General features: G+C 36.6%; 1 protein-coding gene across 5 annotated transcripts in view; it reads left to right on the forward strand.

Annotated features, from left to right (window-relative positions):
- CWC27 (CWC27 spliceosome associated cyclophilin) overlaps nucleotides 1-20,281 on the forward strand; it is a 192,830-nt gene that overhangs the window by 20,995 nt on the left and 151,554 nt on the right. For all 5 annotated transcript variants that reach the window (XM_003981012.6, XM_023257015.2, XR_002159717.3 and 2 more), the window contains exons 7-10: nucleotides 1,250-1,319; nucleotides 9,844-9,923; nucleotides 10,884-10,917; nucleotides 12,167-12,321. In XM_003981012.6, the coding sequence (XP_003981061.3) occupies nucleotides 1,250-1,319; nucleotides 9,844-9,923; nucleotides 10,884-10,917; nucleotides 12,167-12,321 (339 nt within the window). The remainder of the gene's footprint in view (nucleotides 1-1,249; nucleotides 1,320-9,843; nucleotides 9,924-10,883; nucleotides 10,918-12,166; nucleotides 12,322-20,281) is intronic.

The raw sequence follows: 20,281 nt of genomic DNA on the forward strand, positions 1-20,281 counted from the left end.
TTTTATAAAAATAGATATCAGAGAGTCAGATCTCAGCTTGATCTTTTAGTGATTTCCAGCGTCCATATTAGTTATTTTATTTTATTCCTAAGTGATAGATTCAGACAGTTCTAAGTATAATCCTGCCTCAGTTTATAAGAAGCAAAGTGTGTTAATATTTCTGATCCCCAGTTTCCCCATCTTGTAAAATGGAGATTATAATTACAACGTCTGGTTGTTATGAAGATAAAACAAAAAGAGGAATTTGAAAACACCCAGTGGTATGGGTATTCAATACATATTTGTTTCTTTTTGTGACATCCTACAATATAAGTTAAGTCACTTTTATAAACTGTCAAATATGAGCCACTTTAATAAGCAGTTGATGTCTTGTGGCAAAATAAATTCTTATATAGCTATATATTTGCTCTCCTATTTTTTGATTCATTTATTTTGACTAGTTTATCTCTGAGTGAAAGGTCACTGTCACCATATTCAGATACAGTATTTCATCACTATTATTTATCTTGGCAACAAGCCTGAAAGCTATGTGTTTTTGTTTTTTGTTTGTTTTTAATTCATAGCAAATATCTTAGGGATGATTTGGTAGTCATTGATTCCATCTAGGTTTTGAAAGAAAATTCCTCTTTGTTGCCAAATCTTTTATTTTTCCAATACTTGAGAGAGAGTTTTAATAACTTATTATTTATCTTCCTTGAGATGTCTTTAATTTGAAGCCTCAGAGAAGACAGTTTCTTCTTCCCCATGGGCTCTTTTTTTGTTAAGATTATTGCTTATATTTTTTTTATTTGACAATTTTGCATAACTTTTATCAGTTTTTAAATTTTGAGACCTGTTTTGGAAGATGCTAGATTAATTGCTTCCCATTTGTAGTGCTCTTGGGGCTATATATTTATTAGTTTTTCAGAAATCTCCATTTTGTTAACCAATATTTATATATATAAAAAAGCATAATTATTTCTGTCATGCTTGACTTAGTATACTTAATGGTCGTGCTCAGGATGGATTTTAGTCATTAGTTTCATCTAATATGTGAAGTATCTATGGTCTGAAGCCAATGCCGTAACATTATGCTGAAAATACAGATCCTTAGTAGATTTCTGCTGAATCCTAAGTCATATTAGATACTGCTGAATGGTCAAAATGTGTTTCTTCTTGTATATTCTATTCTATTACTTTGAAAATGCAATAAGTTTTGTTTAATTTTTTCTTAATTTTCTTTTTTCCTTTCTTTTTTTTTTTTGATAAGAAATTTTAGTTTACTTTCATTTGGAGAGGAAGCTGAAGAAGAAGAGGAGGAAGTAAATCGAGTTAGTCAGGTACAACGCTAAGTTGCCCTTTGTTCTGAATTATAAAAGGTATTTTTGTATCTCCTGCTACATGTGGCACAGCATGTTTTTCATAGTACACAGTCAGGAAGCGTTTGTCGAACTGATTTGTAAAATGACCTGTTGTTAGTAATATTTACAATTCCTGAGATGATATATCCTCTTAAAATTGTAATTTCGTGGGGTTTTTTAACTTGGCTTTTTTTTTTTTTTTTAATCAGTCAGAACTAGAGTTAAAGAATGACTCAACTTTGTGATTCAGATTTTAATTGCTATTTAAATGATTTGCTAGATGATAATGATTATGATCATTATTATAATAAATAGTGACAGACCAAGGTCTTACATTCATTTTAATATTATCTATCTATATATTATTAATGTCATTAATTCTCATCACAGCCCTTTAAGATACATATTATCATTATCCCCATTTCACCCATAAATAAATTAAGGTATAGATAGATTATAATTTGCTCAGTCACACAACTAGTAAGTAGCTAGAGCTGGGATTTGAACCTATGTCTGCCTCAGTATAAGATACATGTATTTGGATTATATATTGCCTCCTGGCCTTTGACCCTACCAGTGCTTCCATTAGGCCTGTAAGTATCATTTTCCTGAATATCACTTTTATCATAGTATACATTGTGAACACCTATGGTGCCTTGCCATTATTTAGAGCAGTGAATCTGTTAAATATACTCCAAGAAAATCATCCTCAAGGGTTTGTACTCCCAAAGATTCTGGTATGTCTTCCCACGGATGATGAAGAAATTATGGAAATTTATTTAGAGAATCAAATTGGGGAGGGATGGGAAGGATGGAAGGAAGGGGAGGGAGGACTGCCTTTGATACAGCAGTTTGGCACATTATAATAATAGTGGAGGGTTGAAATGCAGAGTTTTTAAAAAGTGGACAATTCCTGTTCTTACATCTGTTTGTAAAGAAAGCCATAATGCCTTTAAACCACTCTTCTGTAAATAGATTACCTTTTTGCAGTGTTTAAAAAGAAAGAAAGAAGATTAGTGAACATGGAGACCTAAAGGATTAGGTTCAAAGTTTTATCATAGTAATTAAAATTCCATAACTTAGCACTGCCTTTTTACTTTAAAAAGAGTCTTTTTATAACTTGGGATTTGAGGTAAAAATGTTAGCATATCTTGCAGTGAGAGAAATGCTATGTGTATCACTGTGAATGTGGCACAGTTTACTATTTTTTAAATCTAGCTATTGAGATACCTTTATAATGAAACTACCACTTAACTTGCCTCATTGAAAACTGCTTGTTTGATTGTAGACTTTCACATGAAAAATATTTTCTGACATCTGTTTTTATTTTTTTTTTAATTGTTTTTTTTTTCAACGTTTTTATTTATTTTTGGGACAGAGAGAGACAGAGCATGAACGGGGGAGGGACAGAGAGAGAGGGAGACACAGAATCGGAAACAGGCTCCAGGCTCTGAGCCATCAGCCCAGAGCCTGACGCGGGGCTCGAACTCACGGACCGCGAGATCGTGACCTGGCTGAAGTCGGACGCTTAACTGACTGCGCCACCCAGGCGCCCCAATAGTTACCTATTTCTAACCAACAGTAATGACAGCATTGATTTAAAAAGCACATTATTTTTACCCTTGTTTTTAATTCTTTATCCATATACTTCCCTCATCACTTTAGATCCTCTCCCCTTTCTCTCTGCCCCTCCACTGCTCATGCTCACACACACCTCTCTCTCTCTCAAAGATAAATAAACATCAAAAAAAAATTTTAAAAAGAGAAATGTTCTGGTCATAATTTTTGTCTTGCTGTCTTCAGTGTCCTTGAGTGATATGTTTGATACCATGGATTCAGCTACCACCTGTATGCTAATAATTCTGAACTCTAGGAACACAGCCCAATATTATTTCTGGGCTATTATCCCACATTCTTGATTTTTTCTCTAGGAAACATCTCTACTTCAGGTGTCAAAGTTAAATACATCTTTATATGAAAACCTCCTTTCTTTAGGCCTGTTCAGTATCATTGATCACTCTGGCACCCCAGTATGTCTGAAGTTATCTTCTTTAGATGTCAGAGCACTAGTTTTGCATTATTCATGATTCAAATTTGTGCCTTATTAAAATGAAAGATATACTTCATGTCATGATCCTGTGGGTATATTTGTAAATGGACAAAACCACAAATGTCAGATCTGGAAGTTGCCAGGAGTCCCTTTCACTGATGTTTTCTGAAGATGTCAAGTTTCCTTACATACCCATGCCTTCCCCACAATACCCCCACTCCTGTTTCTCCTTTTGTCTGGAGTGTCTTCTCCGTCATTTGACTCCACTAGATTTAGCTCCACTATAAATAAATATTTATTTTATGTAATCTCTAAAATGGCCATGTGATATAGATATTATTCCTATTTAAGCAAAGAAATCAGTACTCAGGCTAGGTCACTGTGCAAGACCAATGTAATTAAGAGGTAGTAAAATCAGAGTTTTGGTCTTAGGTTTCTATAGCCATTTAAGTCTCAATTATGATTCAAGTGCTCAGAAGCTGCCTCCTCCCAGCCGAAGCCATCTAGAAGGCTGGTGGGAAATTGCATTGGTGGCACAGCATTCTGGGGTGGAAGGCAGCTCAGTGCAGCTGGCCCCCTGCTGTTGCCTAACTCCCACAGGGTCCTGGACATCAGGCTGAGCCAGGGACAGAGCCAGGGTAGGAGAAAGGAGCTCTTCTGTCATTCTTTTTGTCAAATTAAATTTCTAGTCTGAAGTAAGTTTTGTTCAGTAAGTTTAGGATTGACTTTACTAGGAAATTAGTTTGAATTTTTTTCTATTTGTAACAACAGTATGTGTTACATGTTTAAAGCATATCTTCTGCTGCTGCTGCTTACTATTATTGTACAAAGTAAAACAAACAAAATGTTTAATTTACACTGAATATCGTGAACTTGATAAAAGCAATTTGTGTTTGCTACAAGGTTGAAATGCAAAAGGAGAGCACCGCAGATAGTGTTGTCTTGCCCTTTATGTTTGCTCTCAAACCTGAAAAACACTTCACACAGTGGAAAGACTAAATTCGTTCCTTTTTGCCAAGAAAATTGCAAACCACAGTCCATTATCAAATGAATAGTATAGGCCTAGTATTGTGTCATCATATTTCTCTCATCTGACTCTGTGCTGTGTGATAAAATTATCAAATGTTTGTTTCTGACCCTCAAATCTGTATCTTTTAGTTGGCTTATTCTTCTTTTCACCAGCTGCCTACTGGCCATCTCTCTCTATTTGAATATCTTACTAGTAACCCAAGCCCTAGCCAAGGCTTAGTTCATTATCTTTGTTTTCCAGACTTCTCCCTGTTCTGTGACTTCTTTTTCCACTCCCTGGTATCAGTATCCTCTAAAGAAAAATTTTAGATTGCGGTGTTTTTCTTACTTTTTTCTCTGCAAAACCAGTTTGTTGTAGTATTCTACCAATTTTTCATCCATAACATATCTTAAATCTATTTTTCCTTTTAATTTTTTTTGCTACTACCCTCATTCAGGCCTTCATTTCTAGCCTGGGCTGCTGCCTTAGTCTATAGACTGGTCTCCCAAGTTCTTACTCTTTATTCTCTTTCACTCAGAACAGTCTTCCTGAAACCCTGAAACCTCTTTAAGATGTCACAGTTACACTCTGTTAACTCTAGAAGTAAGGCCATGATCCCCCTTTACCAATTCTGCCCTCTGGTCTAATACTTCTTCTTCTTGTTTTGTTTTGTTTTTTTTTTTTTAATGTTTATTTATTTACTTTGAGGGAGAGAGAGAGATCGCAAGCAGCGGAGGGGCAGAGAGACAGAGAGAGAGAGAATCTTAAGCAGGCTCTGCACTGCCCAGAGCTCCATGCGGGACTCAATCTCACCAACACTGAGATCATGACCTGAGCTGAAATCAAGAGTCAGACACTTAACTGACTGAACCACCCAGGCGCCCTTGTCTAATACTTCCTAAACCATTTAAAACCACTGGAAAATAGGTCCAATACTTCCTTAAAAATTAAAAATTACATTCCTACACCCCATTTCAGACCTACTGAACAGAATCTCCAAGGAAGGGGCCTGAGAAGCTGTACTTTTAATGAATTCCCTGGAATTCTTATCAGGGAAATGTAGGAAACACTGTTAGCAGACCTGAACTATTTGCTGTTCTACATAAATGTTTTGTATTTTCTTTTCTGTGTGTCTTTGTTCACGTTTTTCACCTGCCTGAAGTCCTATCCCATTCTGGATGTCAAAGTCACACTTATTTTCAACACCTAAAATACCATCTTTCTAAATGTCTTTTCTTAATTGTTTCTTTTTCTGATCTAACCTTTGCTTCTCTTGTGACAGTTAACATTTTCCTTTTAATAACATCCATTTTGTTTTATTACACAAGAAATATGTGACTGTGTTCTCACTGTATACTACTCAAACATTATACCCTTTTCTTTCTTCCATATTAAGTGTGTAGAGTCCTGGGCTGTGGGCTCTTTGATGGTAAACTGTGTCATCTTTGAGTGACAGTAGGTTGGAGTAGACATAGCATGGATTTGGGATCATACACACTCATATTGGCACTTTGCTTTCCACTGATACTTTGTGACCTTTACTTAGTCTCTCCGAGCCTTACATCTCCTCCTTGTAACATGAAAATACTCTGAACCATTTAGATTGTGAAATAAGGACGTGGGTAGTCATTACTTCGATACAATATGCAGTCTTGGAAAATGTTTTTGAAAGTCAAATGTCTTAAACAGTATACTCTATGTTATAATCTGTATTATATTCTCAGAGAGCTAAAGAATATCAAACAGTCTCTAATATGATTGTGATTATTATTCAGATGCTGCTGCCCTCATGTTAAAGCAGTCTAGAGGGTTGGGTTGGCAAAAAACTTCACCAACAATTTGGGGTTGGAAGCCTTAACTCCACACAACTGCCCTAGTGCTCTTACTGAGCACTCCCTGGGACTCCTGGATCATAGCTTGAGCAGCCTTGAAGGGCATCCTGTACATCATGACACACCAACAACCCATTCTCCACATGTGAATGGGTCTCGGCACACTGTGCAGAATCTTTGGCTTACTGAATTTAGCTATTTGGTCTGTTTATATAATGGAGACATGAATAAGTTTAGTTTGAGAAAATACAACAACAGTAAAAAATCATTGCAGGTTGTTGACTTAGAGGAAAGGAAATTCTCTAGAGGGCATGAGACAAACTCCAGAGCCAAAAAAAAAAAAAAAATGGAAGTATATTTTATATATTTTCCTTTTGTACTATTCTTCAGACTTTGAGAACTGTTCCAATACAGTTTACCTTTGGGGTTAAATGAGACCTTGCTAAGAAAAATGAATGCTAGCCTGAATATTGGAAAAGTATGACCAATAGATAAAAGTAAGACTTACTGTTTTTAAATGTATGTAATAATTAGAACCAAAGTCAAGTAAGTGTCTTTTACAATGACCAAGAACAATTTTCAGTTTCACCGGATGGATGAAATTAAATATTTCTAGAAGTCTTGAAAATAATTGTTTCATTATTCATTTGCTTATCAAGTTCATTGACTCCACAGTGTGTTAAGCTTTATTCCAGAACCTGTCTAACATCACAAGTTAATAATGCTGAAGTCTGAACTGGGGCTTTGGGGTTTTACTTTATGTGAAAGTAGAAATAAGATAGAACCCCTCTGGTTTATGGATTATCAGTGTGGGATTACAGAGACAACTTCACCCCACTCATTTATTCCTGACAAAGTACCTCTCCCACATGGGTTAGCTTTCCTTCATTATTTATTTCAGTATCTTTCTACTACCTGATAAAATCTCTTTTAGAATAATAGAATTTTACAGCTCAAAGGGATCTAGTCCAACTTCCTTCCTTTATAGATGAGGAAACTGAGACTCTAGTTAAGTGACTTGCCAGACTGACTTCATTTCCTTTTTGATAGGATTGCATGATAGGAGGATGCCATAATAACATATCTTGAGTTCTGGAAAGCATGCTGTCAGAGTCTTGTGGACAACACGAGGAAATGCGATCTGGGAGATATTATAGTCAGATGGGTTTATAGTTGATTGAATACTTCTGCCCAAAGAGTGCTTTGTTGTCAACCTGTGCATGATTATTTGAACTAGGAAGTTAAAGTGGAATAGGAGTACATGTAAATTCTGTACTTGAACTTAATGCAATCAGCTGAATAGGTATAAGACTTTATAGGCCATAAGTCCTAGTTGAATTATGAAGAGTAAGGTCTCTGAATAAGGAATTTAACATTCTTTGCATTTGGGGGGATCACATTTGCAGCATTTTGTTCAGTTCAGAACACATTTAAGAAGGATACTGACAAACCAGATGCATTCAGAGGAAGGGAGGATCTTGCGGAGGATGGGGATGAAGCCAAAAACCATTGCACATGGAGAATGCTTGACGAGCTGGATATACTTTGAAGATGTAAAAACTAAGTGAAAATGTGGTCCTAGGCTTCAAACATTTGGAGAGTTTTTATCTGGAGGATCCCTGCCTTTGTTTTGCTTTCTTAAATAATAGTTTTATTCAACTGTCCGTACTGGTTTAAAGTTTACTCCCAAATCTTTGTGTCTAATTTAAAAACAGATGTCATGGGGCGCCTGGGTGGCGCAGTCGGTTAAGCGTCCGACTTCAGCCAGGTCACGATCTCGCGGTCCGTGAGTTCGAGCCCCGCGTCAGGCTCTGGGCTGATGGCTCAGAGCCTGGAGCCTGTTTCCGATTCTGTGTCTCCCTCTCTCTCTCTGTCCCTCCCCCGTTCATGCTCTGTCTCTCTCTGTCCCAAAAATAAATAAAAACGTTGAAAAAAAAAACAATTAAAAAAAAATAAAAACAGATGTCAGAAAATATTTTTCATGTGAAAGTCTACAATCAAACAAGCGGTTTTCAATGAGGCAAGTTAAGTGGTAGTTTCATTATAAAGGTATCTCAATAGCTAGATTTAAAAAATAGTAAACTGTGCCACATTCACAGTGATACACATAGCATTTCTCTCACTGCAAGATATGCTAACATTTTTACCTCAAATCCCAAGTTATAAAAAGACTCTTTTTCTCACCCATAAAAAGTTACATGGATGGACAAATATACCACTTTTGAGAATAAAATAAGAATGCTTTGTCCTATTCTCATTTATTCCAAGAAATTAAAGTCTCCCAAAAGCTTGGATCTGGGGGTACACACAGCATGAAGACTGCTGCCAGGCCTTTTGCACAGAAGTTGTCAGAAATGTTGAACAGTCTAATTTACAAACTGTTCTGGCCTGATTAAATTGTATTAAACTTTACTTGTCCTAGTTGTTTATACTTAACTAGTTTTAAAAAGATGTTAATATATTTGTATTCATCTCATATTTCTGCTGTAACTAATGACTATCAATTTAGTGGTCTGAAGCAAAACAGATTTTATATGGTACATTTCTGGGGTCACAGGTCCAAAACAGGTTTCCCTGGGCTACATACTGGGGTATTGGCCGGGCTTCCTTCCTTCTGGAGGTTCTGGGAAGAATCTCTTCCCTTCACTTTTCCACCTTTAGAGCTCATTTGCATTTCTTGTCTTGTGGCCGCTTCCTCTAGCTTCAAAGCCAACAATAGCCCGTAGAGTCTTTCTCATGCTTTATCATTATGGGATGGACTCTACTGCCTCCCTCTTTCACTTGTAAGGACTCTTGTGATTACATTGGATGTACCCTGATAGACCAGGATAATCTCCCCATCTCAGAATCCTTAATTTATCCACAAAGTCCCTTTTGCCATGTCAGGTAACATATTCACAGGCTTTGAGGACTAGGATGTGGACATCTGTAGGGGGTCATTATTATACCTACCAATCTCTTTGTATTTAAACTGTACTCTATTCACTATACCTAATAGCAGACATTGCTTGTAGTTTGTTTTAGTTCTAGAAGGTAAAACTAGGACTGGTTGGATGGTTAGAAATTGCACGTGGATTTTTTTCCCCTCCAATTAGAAAGAGAACTGTCCAAGAAGAGAAGACTAGAAGAATTTAAAAAGGGTGGGGTGTGTGTGTGTGTGGTGTGGTTGTAAGCTCCTTTCAGGTGTTGAGATACTGGTTAGTCAGCAGTGATGTCAAGGAGATTCCTGCTTTGGGTGAGAGACTAGATTAAGTGGCCTATGAGATCTTTATTTTTCAACTATTAACTCTGGTTCTGTGCTAAAGGTCAGAGAATGTGATCGGGTTCTTCAGAGAAACAATACATGTATATGTGCAGTTCTGTGGTAACTTATTTTGAAGGATGTATCATTTTTTGGAAGAAAAGGTGTTTTTAAAATAATATTTTCTGTCAATGCAAGAGTTAGCTTCTTACTTATAAAGCTTTAATTTATGCTGAAAATTTCAGGAACATATATCTTTTGCTAGCCACATTACAGCAGTACTAGATTTTATGTAAATTTGTTAACTTGCCCTTTTGGAAGACTATTTTATTTCTTCCTCACTTATGATTATATCATATATTTATTCCTAGAGCATGAAGGGAAAAAGCAAAAGTAGTCATGACTTGCTTAAGGATGATCCCCATCTCAGTTCTGTGCCAGCTGTTGGAAGGTTAGTATGCTACCAATGTGATCTCAAATCCTTATTTTCTGGCTCAGATATTTTCTCGCTGCTTTTGTGACAAAATGCTCTGTTCTCTTAAATCCAATTTTTTCCACTCAGACAAAAAACAAAAGCATTTTGGTGATGGAGATAGTAGAGGTTCTAGCATAATGGAGGGAAGCACACTGGCCTCTTACACTCATCTTACTATCTATCTCTGTTGAACTAATTAAATTTAAAATTAAGTGCTAAACTTTTAAATCTTGGGATAGTTTGAATAGGAAACTGTTTGCTTTTTTTTTTTTTTAAGTTTAATGTTTAATTCAAAGTTGCTTTGAAGCATTTTGTACCAGTTGGTATGATGAGTAGACAAATCAGAGTTGAAAAGTTTTGTGAAGTCACTGTATTTTAGACCAATTCATTGAGTATTTTTTTCTGACATATTTTAGGAGTTAACAGAAAACTCTCTATCTTTGTTGCTTCTCTCTGAGAAGGGAGGATGTATTACTGTTAAATACAACTGCACATGATATTGGGACAATGTCTCAAATGGGGATTAAAACACTATTGTACTGAATTTAGCTTGTGTTACAAAATTCTATTTCAAAAAAATCTTTTCTTAATATCCTGGTAGTTTAAGGATTTGGCCTTTTCAGCCAGAATATGTCAAGCCAATGGAAGAAATTGTTTTCTCAACTCCTCTGTTCATAAAAATATCACTATTGGTTGTTATTTGCTTTTTTCTGTTAATTCTAGTGAATTTGTATATGCGCTAATCGGGCATACTTATTATTCTATTTGTAAAAATGAATCTCTTTTAGAATGTTTCTGTTGCTCTACAATGCCATCCTGAAATTCCTATGTTTTGAACTGTTAATCCCAGCAAAATATTCTAAATTTTGATTAGTGAATAATTTTATTAGTTTCATTTTGAAGGTAAACTTTACTTGCTTTCATTTTTTTTTGTAGCGAAAAAGGTGATGCAGCAGGAGATTCAGCTAATGTGAGTATTAATCTTACTATAAATATAGTTTGAACAATTAACAAAATTTTAAAGATCTGAAAAGTAAATCATTTATTTTGATTGAAGTATTTCCTTCCAAGTGTGCATGTAGATGTGTATGTCCCTACAAACTGAAATCATACGTATATGAATTTCTAGCCCATTTTTCTCCCTCTCACTACTAGAATACTCAAAATTCATATGTCATTGATTTTATTTAATTGTGTTAAAAGTTTAAATGTTGGGGTGCCTGGGTGGCTCAGTCGGTTAAGTGTCCGACTTCGGCTTAGGTCATGATCTCACGGTTCGTGAGTTTGAGCCCCGCGTTGGGCTCTGTTCTGACAGCTCAGAACTTGGATCCTGCTTCAGATTCTGTGTCTCCCTCTCTGCCCCTTCTCTGCTCACAGTCTGTCTCTCACTCTCTCAAAAATATGTAAACATAAAAAAAAAGTGTTTTAAACAAAAGTTTAAATGTTGATGCGTGGGCATCCTACACAACGTATGGGAAAATGCTTAGATCAGTCATTTATAGCAGTATTCCTTAATGTACACAATTCAGAAGATTCTCGTTCAAGACTATAGCGATCTTTATTAATTGTATTGGCTATTAAAGCTGATTATAAAAAAGACCTAAAGGAGGTGTAAGAGCAAGCAGTGCAGGTGCATAGAATTTGGGTGTTTCTGAATGGAGAGAACGCCAGCGCTAAAGCTGACTGGTGTTGCCAGCCTGGAGTTGTAGGAGATTGTGTCAGGGAGTACAGACTGTACAGGGTCCTGAGTGAGTTGAGGGTCCCCTGGAGGATTCTGAGAAGGGGAGTAATTGCTGTGACTTCAATTAGAGTAAGAAATCTAAGCTTCTCCACCTTCTCCTCATCTACTTGAATTAATCTCTGGTTGAGGTCGTTATGCTGGCCAACTGCCTGCAGAAGTTACATTTCCCCTGGGAAAGAACAGGAATGTGGACAACACAATACCCTGGGTGATACAGAGGGAGCACGGCCTGTGCTGCACGGAGGGGCTGTGTGTGAAGGGAGCAAACACTCCTTACTCAGGTATCCCATACTGATGTAGTTGGCCTACAGCAGACCATACGGGTATTCCTGCCTGTAGCAAATGCTTCAAGTCCTTACTAATTTAAAATAAAAAAACAAAACTGGCTTAAAATGCAATGTGGAGAGTCGGAGATGGATCTCTGGTGGTGTAAGGGGATGTGGGATGCCTAGCAAATACTGCATTTCAAATTCTACAGGATGGAGAATATGAAGGTGCAGAGCCTGATGAATATATTGATGGTGATGGGAAGAACCTGATGAGAGAGAGGATTGCAAAAAAATTAAAAAAGGACACCGGTGCAAATGTGAAGTCCACTGGAGAGGGAGAAGTGAAGAAGTTGGTTACCCGCAGGTGAGTCAGTTATGGTGCTTCCTGGTGTCAGTTGTCTTTCTCTCCTTCACTCTAAATTAGTATTGAGTCCTCTCTTCCACTTCTTTTTCAGAACACTATTTTCATAATGTTTGATAGATATGCCAGTTGTGTGTTAGCCTGTTTGGGGACCTAACATACAGTTTTAAAGTACTTACAGCAATGGTCCCTCGAGTCAAATTCCTCTTCATTTTCTCTCTAATCTCTTCTTTAAAAGCCCCTACAAATTTCTATATGTGGGGCAAGCAATATATTAGTTAGATGCAGAAGGCCGTGTTTGTCTAATACCAATGCAAGCAGTAGAGTAACATATAGAATGAAAAGCCAAGTCCTTAGATTTAGGTGAGTAAAATATGTCACAACTGGTTATGAAAGTGTGCGGGCCTGAAAAAATTCTTAAGTATCTTTTCAATTCTGATTTATACCATATACCCCTCCTAATCTCTGTCAGAAAAGAAATTTCAGCACATGTCTGATAGTGAAGAGTTGTTAAATTTTGTGACTCAACACTATATTCTGAAATTCAACTTAACTGAAAAACTCTCCTTTGTGATTTTATTATTCAACTTTATGGTATACATTTTAAATAATACTGCCTTAAAAATGTTTTCTTTGGATCGCCTACATTTGGGGATAAGATGGGTGTAACTACATATAAACAACATTCTTATTTTTTTTTAAGTGTATTTATTTTGAGAGAGAGAGACAGAGAGAGTGAGCAGGGGAGGGGCAGAGAGAGAGAGAGAGAAAGAGAGAATCCCAAGCAGGCTCCACACTGTCAGCACAGAGCCCGATGTGGGGCTGGAACTCATAGCACTGTGAGATCATGACCTGAGCCAAAACCAAGAGTTGGATGCTTAGCTGACTCAGCCTCCCAGGAACCCCAGCAACATTCTTATTTTTCTGCTATGTTTCTCCACTTCATATAGAAAAACTTAAAAATAAAAGGCATTTCCCTATTGGCACTGCTTTGGTTCCTAAATTTTTTCCTTCATGTAACCTGAAAAGTAATTGTCAGCAATCTCCACTGATGGTAATAAACCCTTATATTCAGAAATCGTACTTAAATATAGTAGATTAACATTGGGCAACTATTGACAATGTTTTAGTGATCATATATGAGCTTATATATCATATCAAGTCTGTAACCTTAAGTCAGATTATACATACAATCAAGGATGCTTTTTCTCTCTCATTTTCATTCAAAACATGCATTTTCTAATTTTTAAGAACTATGAATATGGTACAGGTTAGGCTTATAATGTGACAAAAAATGCATTTTGAATTTTTAACAGATGAAACAAATAGTTGTTATGCTTAAGTGCTTAAGTCCTCAATTCTCCTGTCTTACTGGCTTTAATACAAGTTGCAATATTTATACACCCTGTAATTAATATAACTTATAATTTAGCAGAGCTGACTTTTCTTTAAGTACTAAATAAAGCTTATTTGGCAAAATTTGCCTTAATAAATAGTGAAAACACCAAAACATCTATTTTTAACTGTTTCCCTCTTCCCCCAGATTTTCAATATTGACATCCTCCTCTCTCCCTCCTTCATCTTACCTCTCCTGCCCTCAAAGAGAAATAAAAGAAAAATAAGGAGGTTGGGATAGAGAAGACAGTACAGGATTTCAAAGGGAAAATACAGTTTTTCACTCTTACTTAGAAATTTCCACATTTGTCTCATGAACACTTATTTTGCGTACAAAAAAAGTCCAAAATTATTAGTTAGTTATAGCAGCTTCACTATAGTAACTCTCAAGTTAGTGTTATGTTAAAAAAATAAAAGGGTCGATATACTGGGACTGAAATAATTTTATAAGGAATAAAATATGATATTTAATTATTTCTGATGTTTTAAAAAGATATGTGCTGGTAAAGATTTAAATCAGTGTCTTTCAACCTTTTCAGTACATTGAGGTCACCTAAGAATAGGCCCCACCCCTGACTAAGTCTGTCAGAAATTTTGGTACGGCATCCTAAGGTTAAAAAAGCACTCTAGGAAAAAAAAAATAATAAATAAAATAAAACAAAATAAAACAAAACAAAATAAAATAAAATAAAATAAAATAAAATAAAATAAAATAAAATAAAATAAAATAAAATAAAATAAAATAAAATAAATAAAAAAAAAAGCACTCCAGGTTATTCTACTGAGCACCTAAGGTTAATTTTAAGTTTGGGCTTAATTGGCGCTGGTCTTTTGGAACGTCCTATTTTAAAGTTGATTGTAAAGAATTATTTTGCCTGTAGGTGGAGCTCAACTGCTGCAAGTTAATCCTATAAACCAAATTCAGCTGTCTGCCCTATTTTTTAACATCTGTGTAGGGATTCATAATAAAAGACCAAAGGATAAAATCAGACGTAACAAGCAGACCAAATAGTTAGAAATCGTTGGTTTGTTGTGATGGGATTATAATCATTATAGAAATTCTGTCTTTGTGTAATTTCTATCAAATGTAATTATATTGTGATTACTCTTCTAAATTATTTTCATTACATTGAAATATGAATCAAAAAAATACTGACACATACCCTCAAATTATAATCATTAAACATTTGATAGAAATATTTCAAGGTTAACCAGAGTGGTATTAGTTTTGATGTTTGAACAGGTTCTGGTTTGATCAGCTGTGTTCTGTTGACCCATGATATTTAGTTGACCTTTGTCTTAAAACAACTCTCTTATTGGTAAAGTTAAGTCGTATTTGTGTTTTAGTTATGACTTATGTTAGGTTGACTGAATATGAAATATCATTATTATGATAGTGCCAGGAATTTAGATATGGATATTGAAGTTGGGATGGAAGACCTAATGAGTTGGATTGAACTTTAAGTTACGAGGCAAGGGGTAATATAGTCGTAAATACCTCCTGAGTATACTCCCCGAGGCCTGGGTGAACACCCAAATTAGATGGTGCCAATTGTAGCCTCTCCAGTCTCTCTTTGTTGGGTTTGACATATGTTACTAGGATTTCTTAACTTCCCATTGTTTCTAGCTTCTCAAAAACATTTGTGAGCTTTCTCTCAGCCTTGGGGATCTGAGTCTCAATATGATCAGTCACAGGAAGTCCAGATTCAAAAAGATAATACCAAATTTAAATTTCAAACATTTAGAAGATAGTATGCATTTTTAAATTATATTACAAATTTTAAAAGATAATACAATAACAGATTGAAATCCGCAGACCTTTTAACAACCCTTTTTTAACCATTAGAATCATCATCTCTGAGAAGTCCCCCTCTTCTGTTCAACAGAACATTTACAAGCAAGGACTGCATTAACCATTTAGACCATTCTGCTTCTGTTTACCTTCGTTTGCTCTGAGATGTCTACTGAAGCAGACATTTAAAAAGAGGAAGAGTGGGGCGCCTGGGTGGCGCAGTCGGTTAAGCGTCCGACTTCAGCCAGGTCACGATCTCACGGTCCGTGAGTTTGAGCCCCGTGTCAGGCTCTGGGCTGATGGCTCAGAACCTGGAGCCTGTTTCTGATTCTGTGTCTCCCTCTCTCTCTGGCCCTCCCCCGTTCATGCTCTGTCTCTCTCTGTCCCAAAAATAAATAAAAAACGTTGAAAAAAAAATAAAATAAAATAAAAAGGGGAAGAGAAAGAAATGCGAGATATATACCGTGGGTAACTTGGTCTCTGAATAAAGAAAATTTGCAGGTATTATCTCTTTGGTATGGAATATCAGATGACTAAGCTATGGAGCAGTCCCAATTTTAATGAAGTTTGCATGCTAACTTGTACTAGAACTTGCTTTTTATTTTGTATATGTTCTTTCCTAAGCAGTCATTCTACTCTCAAACATATGTTACTGTTGTAGCCAGATGCTGCAAGAACTGCTATGTGCCAGACAGTGCTAGACTCCAGGAACATGAAAATAAAGGCACATGTTCAAAATGTAGTATATGAGTGCAATTATAAACAATTAATTACAATTTAGTATGTCGAGTGCCCTAATAGACGTGTCTACAAATTATTATAGATGTTAGGTAGGCAATATATATTTCTGGGAAAGTTCAAAATACCAGGTCAAAAAATAGTTGAATGTGGGGCACTAGGGTGGCTCAGTCGGTTAAGCGTCCGACTTCTGCTCAGGTTATGATCTCATGGCTCGTGGGTTTGAGCCCTACATCAGGCTCTGTGCTGATGGGATTCTGTCTCTCTCTCTCTCTCTCTCTCTCTGCCCCTCTCCCCACTCACACTGTCTCTCTCTCTCTCTCAAAAATAAATTAACATTGAAAAAAAAGAGTTGAATGTCCAATTGCCATTTTTGTAGATCAAGAATGGACAAATGTCATCAATTTCATAAATTATACCCTAATGCTAGAAAGATAAACCATTTTTTGGAGCCACTATTGGAAAGAAATAATATTTTAGCATTAAGTCCAATCCTTGAAATTAGTGTTGTATAATACCCCAGTGTAGACTAGATGGTTTATTTTACTGCCTTTATCTGTTACATTTAAAATTTTGGAATAGTAAAAATTATAATGTAAACCATACCATCATTTGGCATTTCTGGCAAGCTTCTACTTTTCTTCTGTTTGGGTCTTTATAGCAAGGATTTTTGGATATTTTGAACAAAACTGTTTCTTGGGCTGTTTGAACTAAAAAAAACACTTTTATTTTTTTTTTTTAATTTTTTTTTCAACGTTTATTTATTTTTGGGACAGAGAGAAACAGAGCATGAACGGGGGAGGGCCAGAGAGAGAGGGAGACACAGAATCGGAAACAGGCTCCAGGCTCTGAGCCATCAGCCCAGAGCCTGACGCGGGGCTCGAACTCACGGACCGCGAGATCGTGACCTGGCTGAAGTCGGACGCTTAACCGACTGCGCCACCCAGGCGCCCCTAAAAAAACACTTTTAAAATGCCCAGTTAGTTCATTGAGAACCTTAATCCATATCCAAGGAATCACCTTCAAAATAAAACAAACAAACAAAATCCTTGAACTTCAATTATATACTTCAGAAATTTGACAACCCTACTGTTTTTACAATTAGATTTCAAATGGAAGACAGGAAGCAGTGAAATGCCCACATGGGGGAGATTCTCCTGTCAAAATGGAGAAAAAGCATTTGCATCTCTTTAGAATGTATTGATTTGTATTATGCTTGAGAGTTACATTCTATTGATCTGGTAGTATCACTTGTTTTTGGAGAACGGAGTTGTATATTTGAAATGTAGCGTTGAGATTATGTGCAGAAAAACATTTCTTAAGTTATTCAAGCATTTGAGGAAGTATTCTCTACCCTGGAACAAATCTAGTCACATTGAAGAGTTGTGAAATTCATTGCCTTCCTACTTTCTTTGTCTATACATTGTGAATTCACCTATCAATTAAATTGGCAAAATACAGAAGAAAGAGGCCACTCAAGATGCAAAGATCTTTGTTGAGCACAAAGTTAAAAACACATGAAGTTGCACAAGGGCCTGAGGGAAACTTAGAGTTAGTGATTTTATTTTTTCCTCCCGTCTTTTTTTTCTCTAGTTTTACTCTTTGTATCCTTTCCCCCCAAAGTGTTCAGAGATTTTACCACCTTTCAGGTATGGCTTCACTTTTGCACATTATTTTGAGTTTCTCCTTTGTACCAAGCACTGTGCTAGGTCCCAGGATGCTCAGATTAGTAAGTCCGAGTTTCTTCACAAGTTGCTTAGTGTCTAGTAGAGACAGCTGTATGAACAGATAAGGGCTGTGAAGTGTTCATAGGTGCTGGAGCCAGAGAATCGTTTTGTTATTCCACAAATATTTCTTGTTCTACAGTGTGACCAGACCACTGATTTGCCAGATCAATTTATTTCTCGAATTTAACCTCTACAACAAAGCTGCAAGATATAGTCTGTATTATGATTCCCGTTTTACAAAAACAAACAAACAAACAAACAAAAACCACTGCACTTAAAGAGGTTAAGTGATTTGTGTGTAGAAAGTGGCAAAGCTGGTGCTTGAACCTGTTAATGGTCTGACAGCCCCTCCAGAGCCCAGAGAACAGTTGGCCGGGGCCAGCTTACTTGTGTCCAGCTGAAGTGAAACTCTCACATCGAATGTTTCTAGCAAAGGTATGACATCATGTTAGAAATATTATTCTACATAAGTGTAGGGGATGGGCTGGAAGAAGGAGATCAAAACACAAAGACACATTAGTAGATTATTAGTCCAAGGAAGAGGTAATAAGGGTTAATCCACTAAAGTAGTATCTATGGGGATGGATTTAGATGATAAGGAAGCAAAAGATTTGGATATAGGAGACCCAAAGGAGAAAGATATATTCCAGATGACTCCTAGGCTTGTGGCTTAGATAACTGGCTGAGTGGTGGTGATAGGTATTGAGACAGGAATCCTGGATGTCCCTAGTGGTCCCCTCAGACATTTTTGTCCTTTTGTCCTTTCTGATCTACCTCAGTGTCCTGCCCATAAACACACTGAATTGCCTCTTTTATTAGTCAGCTTAAGTTAGGTTATGCTATGATAACAAACAATCCCAAAATCTCAGTGGTTTAAAACTAATGTTTGTTCTTTTGTTCTGGCTACATCCTGGCATGATCTGTGGATCTGCTGCATATCACTTACATTGAAGGGTCCAAGATGAAGGAAAAGTCTCTGGCCGAGAGGCACGGCAGAGGAAAAAGAGGGACGATGGAATCATATGCTAACTCTTAAAGCTTCTACTTAGATGTGGCATCTATCACCTCACCATTTTGTTGGTGAGAACAAGTGATGTGGCCAAGCCTGGTGGCTCTGTGGTGAAATAGAAACGTTTTACAAGGTAGAGCAGTAAATGCTTAGAAACAATAATGAAATCTCCTCCAGGCTTTGTCCTGTAACCAGGAATTGCTATAAATACTTGTAATTGTGTAATAAATCTAGTCATTGTCTTCCTGGTAGGACAGAAAAAGACAAACATTACTTAACTGCCATTATCTGAATTTAAAAAAGAAGGATATCAATTTCTAATTATTATATGCTTTTTAAAAAATACAAAATTCTAAAGGAAATTCTATCTTACCCATGTGTCCAAAAGGGGTGCAGAAGAACATGATGAGTATCTTCCACAAGTTTCACCAAAGATACAGAAATACTTCATGTGCACATAATATTAAATCATAATTTTTTTATTAGCTATCTTAAGGATCCTTTGGTTGTGGGGAATAGAAACCTACTCAAAAACTCATATTTTTCTATAAAGTGATTTTACATATAAATAAACTAAAGGGATTTCTGCATAAAAGAATAGAAGAGTTGCACAGAATCCAAATAAAAGAATTGCATACAGGCCTGACAGGAATGGCTGTTGTCACAAACTTATGTTTCTCTCCTTCTGCGTTCTCAACTCTCCTTTTGTCTGTTCATTTGTTCTCTTCTACAATCTTGTGTTTTCTCAGTAGGGCTCTTGCCTGTTGTCTCCTGCAGTTCAGCCCTTCAGAAGTAATTGCTTAGATTTCTGTGTCCCAAAGCCTGACTTCTCAGAGAGAGAATCTTACTGCCTTGGCTTGGGTTAGCCATCCATTGAGTTATGTCATTGGTGGGGACAGTGATGGTGGAGGGGCTCTTAGAAAGCCATGAGATATGCAGGTGTGACAGAGATGCTATGTCCCTCCATCTTCCACTACCCTACTTATTTAGTAATGAGAACCCAAATATTTAGATGGACTCTTGACCGCCTCATCAGATGACATTCACCATACTTCTTTGTAGCCGGGCAAGGCCTTGTGACCGAATTCTTGCTGATGAAATGAAACAGAAGTGTATCTGACTCTCAGGCAGTCTTTTCTAAAGGAAAGAGGGAGGGGGCTAGCCTTAGCAAAACAGAGAGATTGAAAGAGCCTGGGGCCTTAAAATCCTCATGGAACCACAATTCCAACTTGGATTGCCTATCTCTGGAGTTTTTCTGTGTGGGATAAAAGAACCTTCAAGTTATCTAAGTCACGTTATTGG

The sequence above is a fragment of the Felis catus genome, chromosome A1, assembly GCF_018350175.1.
Source record: "Felis catus isolate Fca126 chromosome A1, F.catus_Fca126_mat1.0, whole genome shotgun sequence".
In the NCBI taxonomy this organism is placed as follows: Eukaryota; Metazoa; Chordata; class Mammalia; order Carnivora; family Felidae; genus Felis; species Felis catus.